Raw genomic sequence first — 9293 nt, 5'->3', positions numbered from 1 at the left:
ATCCATTAGGCATGAACAATCACCACACTTGTATGGTTGTCATTGCTCTTTGGCTCACTCTTTTTATTCCAAAACTTCCATGTAGGGATGAGACTCAAATACCAATTTCCCGAACCGAATTGGAACCGGCACCGGTGTTCATATTCAGTTCTACATTTTGGCCGAATTCGGTTTTCTGTACTTTGGTACCAGTCTTTTTATACCGGTACCGAATTCGGGAATATGGTTCGGTTTTCGATCCTCAATTTTTGTCCCAAAAGAATTCGGTCCTACCCGGTTCCGTACCGTTCCAGGACTGAAACCATCCCTCCTTCCATGTTCTCTATATAACATACATAGTTCATTTTCAGACAACCAAATTTCAAATTTAAAATTTCAAATTTTCAGTCCCATTCTCATTCCCTTGATAAAGTAACTCCAGAAAAAAAAATATGCCGTGGGTATTACTTTCCTAATCGGGAAAGACCCGCGACTTCTTGAGAAAATATGTTCACGAGCTTAGACTGCAACAGGTTCAGCAACCGCACTAGGAACGTCGCTTTTAACCTGCACAAGTAGAACAAAAGAATGTGCATGGTTTCTTATTGTTATGAGTTGCATGTACAGTGGCATTGTGAAGACATGGGATTCTGATTTATGAGGGTTTTTCTAAGAATAGTGGGTGTTCGGGCCAGTTTGAAGTTAACAGCCGACAAAACCTCCGCTGGCCCTCAGGATGCATTTGGTATGTGGGATAGGACAATACGGGATCAAAGAAAAACTTGTTATCCCATGTTTGGTGTAAAATTAGAGCCGGACAGGACATGACCGAGTGAGACAAAAATGATCAAGATAGGTGAAACAAAAATACGGGAGATGAAAGAAGATTGATAAATTACTAAACTATCTATATCAAATTAAAACCCTAAAACTTTCCACAATTCTTGATTCGGTCATGTTTAGTCCTATCAAGTCCTGTCTGCATACCAAACGCACCTTGAGTGGACTCCAACCGACTAATGGGAGCAAACCCAAGGTCTGCCTAGTTGAGCTACACCCAAAGGTTATTTAAAAGGGGTTTTTGTTGGAGAAAGTTATTTGTTTGGAGCATGTCGTCTTATTATACCATTGTAAAACGATAGAGAATCTCAGTTGATGAACTAAAGAGGCTGTCCCCCTTGCCTGCAATTCGTAGATGAATAAATCGTAAGGTTTGCCAACCTAGAAACAGGTGGTGTTCAAGAATATGCTCCATGGCATTCTCTAGTGGTCTACACAAGCCTCGAGTGTGTCTCTAATGTCAGGTTTAAAATACTTGGTTTGAAGGAAGCAGAGATTACCTTGGCTGATTTGAATAGTTCATCGATCACTTCAGACAAGGTTGGATGGGCATGAACAGCATACTTGATATCCTGCACACAATGAAATTTCACAATTACTCCCTGGACTCTTTATCCAATCTTCTAAAAATGGACTCCTTTTCTGAAACAGAGTAAACTACAACTGTTTTTTTACAAATAATAATGTAATTATTTGCACAAGATGGAATAGAGTAAAACTGGTGGTCATAAAAAACTCATAGAAAAACCAAGATATCACCAAGTTGAAGTTCAAAAATACACATGATGTCAACGTTCCTTGTGACTGTACTTTTGAAGATTAAACTTTTTATCATTGGTAGAGAGGCACAAGGCCTGGGACTTCCAAGCCCTTTTCAGAAGCAAAACAAAAGAGCCCAGGCCTGGCTTTGGGTGTAAAAACAGACCCGATCAGGCTTTTTAAGACCGGGCTCTTTAAAAAAACTTGGTCCAGCTCAGGCTTTTAGGCCCAGCCTGGCCTCAGGCTTCAGGATTTATGCATCTCTAATTGTTGGCTGTATGACAGCTTAGAATTCCGAGAAGGAGTCGTCACTTGTTAGTAAGTTGAGATATTAAAAACTTACAGGTAGGGTGGTGACGAGAAAACATTATATTATTTTATGCAAACATATTAGTGTGATAAGCATGTCCTGATATCTAATGACGCATTTCCAACAGTAGCTAAATCCAAACCTGAATACGTGTTCCTAGAGCCATAGCATTTGATGCTTCATGAATGAGGTCTGCAGCATGCATGCCAAATATATGGACCCCAAGGATCTCTCCGTTATCAGGCCTATAAATTAACTGCAGGAAAAAAGCAAAACATTTGAGCAACTTTGGTAACCATTTACAGAAAGGGAGTATCTTTCCAAATAGTGCATAATTACCTTAGCAATCCCCTCTCCCTCATTTTCTGCAAGGGCTTTAGTGTTAGCCTTGAAGCTGGTCTTTGCAATACTGATTTCAAATCCTTCCTTCTCAGCTTTTTCTCTTGCTTGCGGCTGCCAGTTAAAATCTAAAACTGCTTAGAGAAAGCTTTCTGAATAGACAAAATAAATAATCTAACATTTTGAGCTCTTGGATCAAAACAAATAAATCCCATGCAATATCAGCTTCCTTTCTTGAAATATAGAAGCTCAAACTGGAAGGATGAAAGATCTTTCATCAGCCATCATAGATTGTGTTTAAGGAAAACTCTGGCTCTCAATGTCCTTTACATGGAACAAAACTATCTTAGTCAATAGTCAAACTGCTCTAAGATGTACTTTGTCTTTTTAAATCATACACTCATGGGCATATATCTTCACGGAGTTGGAGTATCCAAATCTCCATCATCTTGCAAAATGCTTAAAGGTTCGCACTACCGATCTATGTGTGATCACATGAAGTATATAAACAACGAACATGTGGAAGTTACATTTAGGGAACAAAATAAGAAATTTTGACTAGTGTAAAAGAACATACCTCTGTTAACCCAACCATGCTGATTTCAGGATGGGTAAAACATGCAGCGGGGATGCTCAGATGATTTAGAACATGGTCTTTCCCGGAAACTTGCTCAACGACTGTGTCATGGAAACAATTGCCAAGTCACACAGGTAGCCGTAAAATCATGCCAAGTGACTGATTAAAAGTAAATAAAATGGTTACCTGAAATTCCCTGGGCACTTGCTGCATGAGCAAGCATCATTTTTCCATTAGCATCACCGATGCAATACAAGTGAGGGACCTGATCATGAAAACTTGTGTCAAGGAAACATAAAATGTTGAGTAAGATGAAATAAGAAAGGCGAGATAGAGAAAGCTAGATACCAATTTTCCCTTTGAATCAATCACTCGCATGCGTTCATCAACAGGTATAAAACCACGTTGTGTTTCAACATTGACCTATAATAAGAGAAGCCAAATAGTAATCTTTAACCTTTGACCTTACTGACAGGAGCTTAAATGTAATATTGATAGGTTCACTTACATTCTCCAAACCAAGCCCTTGTGTGAATGGAGCCCTTCCAGTTGCAATGAGAGCAGCATCTACCTGTACCAATTAGCAAAGCAAAGGGTAAGATGTATTAGGTAGTAGGTACTAAGACACAATGATATGCAATATTGGTTGGAAATCTGTTCGTAGTACTTCACAAATCTTTCTCAACCAACTATAGGTCTCAAGGGCATTTTCGGCAGCATATTCTGCTGGACTACCTCATCATCAGTTCACTTCTATTTGGGATACAAAAGAAAGAGACATAAATGCTTAAATGCATATTCATGTAATTAGTAATATATCATAAAAGAAATCTATATATATGTGTGTGTATATATATATATATATATATATATATATATATATATATATATATATTAGAGCACTTTGTAAGGCTTACCACAATCAAGATCCTTATTATTATATTCTAGTAGAAAATGATGAGAAAATAACATCATGATCTTTATAAGTAGTTGAAATAATATAGATCTAATCCACAATGCCAACGCACTACTTCATAGCTTGTGTGGATAATGTAGAAATATGTGATGGAATTATTTTGACTTAATCATAGTAACCCACCTCCAATGTATCTTTCAGTTCCTTCGTCTTTGCATCAATAAGCTCAATTGTTACAGGTTTACCATCCCTTGCTGGAGTGATCTGTCAATACAAAAGGTGAATTGGACAAACATGAACAATGATGCATTTTAGTCCCCCCCACCCCTACCGTAAAAAGGGTTAATAGTGTAAGAACCTTGCTTGCAAATACACCAGTATGATAGTCAATCTTTCGAGGATTTATGAGAACCCTTTGAGCCAATTTCCCAATTTCAGGGTCGAATCCAGGCATCAACTGATCTAATGCTTCTACAAACGTCACCTGTGAGACGATGAGAAGCTTCGTCATATAATTGTATCAAAAACCAAAAAACAATGGAACACCAGAACATATTCAAAATTTCCACATCAGGGCAAGGCAACGACTTCATCACCTCTCTGTCTCTCTCTCTCTCATAGAGTTCAATTAATAATGTCAAATAGTACTATATGGTTACATAGTATAAGGTAAAAAGAGGAAAGAATGCTTGAAAAGATGTGTATTTACAGCAGATATCTGCAGAAAGAATTAGCAGTGCCCACCTCACTTCCAAGTGCTGTGTAAACATCACTGAATTCAAGACCAATGTAACCACTTCCTACGATAACTATCCATTCTGGTACTGTCTCCAGTTTTAGTGCATGATCACTGGTTATTACGGTCTTACCTGCAGGCAGCTGATCAGTAACATTATGAAGGTATTAAACAGTTAATTTCAGCATCAGATTAAAATGCTCTTGCAAATAAGGAACGATAGTACAAAAAGAAACAACATAATATATTCAAGTGAAACAGCACAATGTTAAGTAAATAAGCAGATAACTTACAAAAAGAAGACAATCGCTGAAAGATTCAATTATTTAACTACTTCATGAACACAACAGAGGTTTGCATATTCAAGCTTGCAGTGACTTTTTTTTTAAATGGATTCTACTATACGTTTTTGGTCCCTGATAAAGGTGGAGGTCAAGACACCGACGATAACATAAATGAAAAGAAGATTTCAAGCAAGAAAATGTGTGAAAAAACATTTACCTAGGGAATCAAGTGGTAGTTGACCAATGAACTACAAAGAAAAGATACAGGTTAAATGCTGCAGTGCTAGTTAACCAGTGTTAATATCTTTGGCATAGGGCAAAGCTAAGGGATCTGAATATATCCCAGAAATATTATGATTTATGAAACATTGTAATATAACAACATATTCCGTGGAAATACCGAAATAGTATTTCTGCTCAAGCATTCTGAATGTAAAAAATACAGGTTAAGTATGGCAGTGGTCTGTCATTTTTTCCGACTTGAACTTCTATGTTATCAAGGATCCTAAAAGTCAACAGAGTAGAGAAGACCTCACAAGACTATTACATCAGAATGTTTTCATTGAATATTTTCTCTTGCTTTCATTTTATTTTCTAATGTTTTCCTTTATCTTTTTTATCCGGAAACCTATTAGCTTATAGCCCAATAGGAAGACTTCGATGAGGGAGATTGGACAAAGAAACAAGCACTTACCATCAACTTCAACTCCCTTGGGGACAAATGGTACTGATCCAGTAGCTATGATTATGTCTTTTGCAGTAATAAGTGTCTCACTCTCCCCAACTTTTCCATATTTCACCTTCTGTGGACCCTGCATATATATATTCAATAACATTTTTAATGCAATTTATAAAAAATATGCGAATGGGATCACTAATCCAAATGCCTGAAATATACGACTTACCACAACAGTACCAAAACCTGTCAATATGTCCACACCAAGAGATTTCATAGAGTTGGTTAAATTATTTCGGATTTTGGTGGCAAGATTTTGCGCATGATCAGCTACCTGCTGTCTGTCATACCCAGCAGCTGCAACCTGCCAATGTAAATTATTGTAGGTTACTAAATTCTTGTCAAGTATCAACATATTAAGGACCGAGTCAAAATTATCTTTCAGGTAGAGCTGAATGCTTGAAAAATACACCACTATTTGTGTGTTAGATGTAATTTGTCTTGATTCTCTTAACTATATCACACCTGGCTTAATGGGATCGTTTTTAACTATGCGCTGGTGGTTTCTAGTCCCACAGAAATGTCATTTATTAGTCTTTATATAAATTTGTATCACCTCTCTTACTTAGTATCCTTGGTCTGCACTGGACCAAATAACTACTGCATGGCTCTGATAATACATATACCGGGGTACATCGAGACGCACAGACAAATCATTTGATATTGTCAAGTGATGCATTTGTTCAGTTGTGTTTAAAGGCCAGAACTACAAATGGTTCATGATTATCACCTATTTAGTTTTACCAACAGGTTTCAAGTGCACAAAACATGATCTCAATGAAAGTAGTATCATCTGATACCTTCCTATCCAACCATACTTCTCCGATTTAATATTGCTTTTAAAAATGGTTAATGCTCTAGTTCCTCAATAAAGATTGAAGCGCTAGTTGAAAGTAAATTTTTAAAAGGTCGAGCGAAACAAGTGCAAATATAGAAAATTTGAGAGAATAACATGGAGAACTCCTCCTAGAACACCACAGCTACCCAAAGGTAACATACAAATCCGACATGTCAAATCTAGACAGACATATATGAAAGATAGTATGTATAAATGCTACCAATTACATAAATTTATGTACCAAGTAATAGAGATACCTGTAAACCAAAAGACTTCATATGGTGTTCATTCTGAAGCTCCCGCATGCGACCACTGACAGCAAGAAGGGCTTTGGAAGGAACACAACCACGATTAACACATGTTCCACCAACCACATCACCTTCGATGATGGCGGTTTTCAGACCCTGCAGAGGTGAAATTCAAATTTAATTATTCAAAAATCCACGTTTGCAGGAGGGACAGAATACAACTTATTCTCATAATAAGTAATGTGAAGCAAATTGGATCATGTCCTTAGGAAAAGCTACAGGGTAAATAGGATATCTTTAATTTAACTTCAAACATCACAAGCTATTGGTCTAGCCATGTAAAGGAACATCACTACTATATGCATCAAAATTGAAAAGCAAAAACAGTGATAGCTTTAGGCTCGTCATGGCAATTCTAGTTGGCAGCTTCAGTGAACTTCCCTAATTTAACGAAGAGATTTACACACCAACAGTTGAACTAAGTATAATGGTACTTCACATTCTAAATCTTGACAAATACGTAAGTTAAATCAATATCTCAGTCTATGTGCTTACACTGAAAATGTTACATTTTCTCAAATATATAAATCTAATGCGCAGAAGAGAAATACAATTCACCCAAGGAGATCCTGAAATCGAGTTTCTTGCTTCTACAGTGACAATGTTCAATCGATCCTAAACGTACAATAAAATAAAATAAAATAAAAACTTAACAAAGTGACAGAAAGGGAAAACCATGGTTGACATTACCTTCTCAACAGCATGAAGAGCAGCCCCGTGACCACCAACACCAGCTCCAATAATGACAAGATCATAATCAAAACCCTTAGATGGAGTCCCGTTCCTGGACGAGGAAGCCGAAATCTTCTTCATGGGACGCAATTGCTTCAACAGAAGTGCATTGTTAGACGACTTGCATCCAGAAAATGCTTCTCTTCTGAGACCACAAAAGCGGAGCTGGCTGGGAGTAGTTGTGCTGCTGAAGAAGAGGTCAGGGGCGGTGGAGGTTGCTCCACCATCGGATCTGCCGGTGATCGGAGAAGCCGAGGAAAGTGAAAGAGAGAATGAAGATTGCATTTTGAGCTACAAGCGAAGGGCTTAGGTTTTACAGGAGGGAGGGATGTAGAGATATATATATGTATATATGGCGCTTCGAGAGGTCCGTTGGAAGGGGCGGAGTTAACAAAGGGAAGAGTGCTTGTTAGACTCTGGTCGTTAAAACTTTTCCTTTTTTTATAAGTAAATTAAAGCTATGATATCATGTGGTTTTTCATTAAACTCGTTTTAATGAATTCTCAACCTTTGAAATTAAATTTATAATCTGAACATTCATAATCATAAAATTGTTACGAGACTTTTTAATAATCACAAAATTACCATCCTCTATTAGATCATTAGTTTATAAAGTTGATCAATGAACATAAATTGATTTTACGGGTCTCATAAAAACATAAATTGATTTTACGGGTCTCATAAAAAACCCGGTGCGTTTGGTGCACAGACATGACATGACAGGACAGGACAGGACATGACAGTTGTTCAGCATTTGGTAAGACAGGACAGGACATGACAGAACTGGTTAAAATGACCAATTTACCCCCGAGTGAGCTGTTTAGTGTTATTTTACTAAATAATCAATATAAATGTTTACAAATACTATTTAAAAATACCTAAAAAATTCCAAAATCAATCATTAATTAAAGGCATGTCTAAGAAATGCATTCCGGTAACAATGGGATCAATAGTCAATAAGGATTTGATCTTTTTGTTGATAAACTCAGGAATAGAAAAAGACAATTGCATCAATAGTCATAGTTAAGCTAGAACATGCATTCACCCCAAAAAAGATGAATCAGTAGCAAACATGAATCAGAAACAGCAAACAAAATGCAAATCAAGTATAAATATGAATCAGAAACAGCAAACAAACATGAATCAGGTGTTGTCAAGTTCTTCTAAATCGAGTTATGCAAAATCGAGAAGGTCGATTACCTGAGAATATGGAGAAAGGAGGGCAATCGTGTACCTGATGTAACAAACCCTAAATCGTTCAGATATAACAAACCCTAAATCGTTCCAAACATAGGAAACAGAGGGCAATCGTGTAGCTGATGAAGGAGAAGGTAGGGTGTGATGGAAAGGAACTCGTTGAGATAGGACAATAAAGCAAACAGCCGATGGAAAGGAACTCGTCGAGATGAAATCAGCAGACCGTCGGACTGTCGTCGCCGTCGCCGGTCGCCGATTGATGAATGAGAGGTAGGGAGGGATGGAATGGAGGAGCGATGGAATGAAGGACCTCACGGGGAAGGCGTGGAAGGACGCACGAGAAGTGAGGGTAGATTAGTAAAAAAAACCTTGTTCTACTTAATTCTAGGGGGTAAGGGTGAACACCCATGTCTCATCCTTGTTCAGGTTAGTTCCACTTAGTTCCACTTAATAACACACCAAACATGGGACAAGTGTGTCATTTCCTGTCCCACCCTGTTCCACGCACCAAACGCACCTTAATCTCACGTAAATCCAACCCTATGATATATTTGATAAACTAGCTGATAGTTAAATAAATTATGTTTGGTAAAATTAGCTGATAAAAAAGTAAAATGATCAATAAGAATATCTTAAAAAGTTAATCAATTATAATATTTTAAACTATAATTAAAATAAAAAATTAATAATATAATATATTAATAAAATAAAATGATAAAAAATACACACCCAGTTTTTATAA

General features: G+C 37.1%; 1 protein-coding gene across 1 annotated transcript; it reads right to left on the bottom strand.

Annotated features, from left to right (window-relative positions):
• Positions 1-293: 293 nt before the first annotated feature.
• On the bottom strand, positions 294-7714 carry LOC112503495 (dihydrolipoyl dehydrogenase 2, chloroplastic-like). Its single transcript, XM_025107527.1, has 15 exons — positions 7313-7714; positions 6572-6718; positions 5646-5780; positions 5435-5552; positions 4465-4589; positions 4079-4204; positions 3904-3984; positions 3313-3375; positions 3153-3227; positions 2991-3069; positions 2805-2905; positions 2228-2341; positions 2031-2144; positions 1320-1391; positions 294-546 (listed from the first exon to the last, which is right to left on the bottom strand). The coding sequence occupies exons 1-15, from the start codon at positions 7637-7639 to the stop codon at positions 499-501; spliced, it is 1725 nt and encodes a 574-aa protein (XP_024963295.1). The 5' UTR covers positions 7640-7714; the 3' UTR covers positions 294-498.
• Positions 7715-9293: the final 1579 nt, after the last annotated feature.

Source organism: Cynara cardunculus, unplaced genomic scaffold (genome assembly GCF_001531365.2).
Source record: "Cynara cardunculus var. scolymus isolate 2C unplaced genomic scaffold, CcrdV1 Un_Scaffold_3134, whole genome shotgun sequence".
Lineage (NCBI taxonomy): Eukaryota > Viridiplantae > Streptophyta > Magnoliopsida > Asterales > Asteraceae > Cynara > Cynara cardunculus.
Note: the sequence above shows the minus strand (reverse complement) of the source record. Positions and strands in the feature narration are given on the sequence as shown.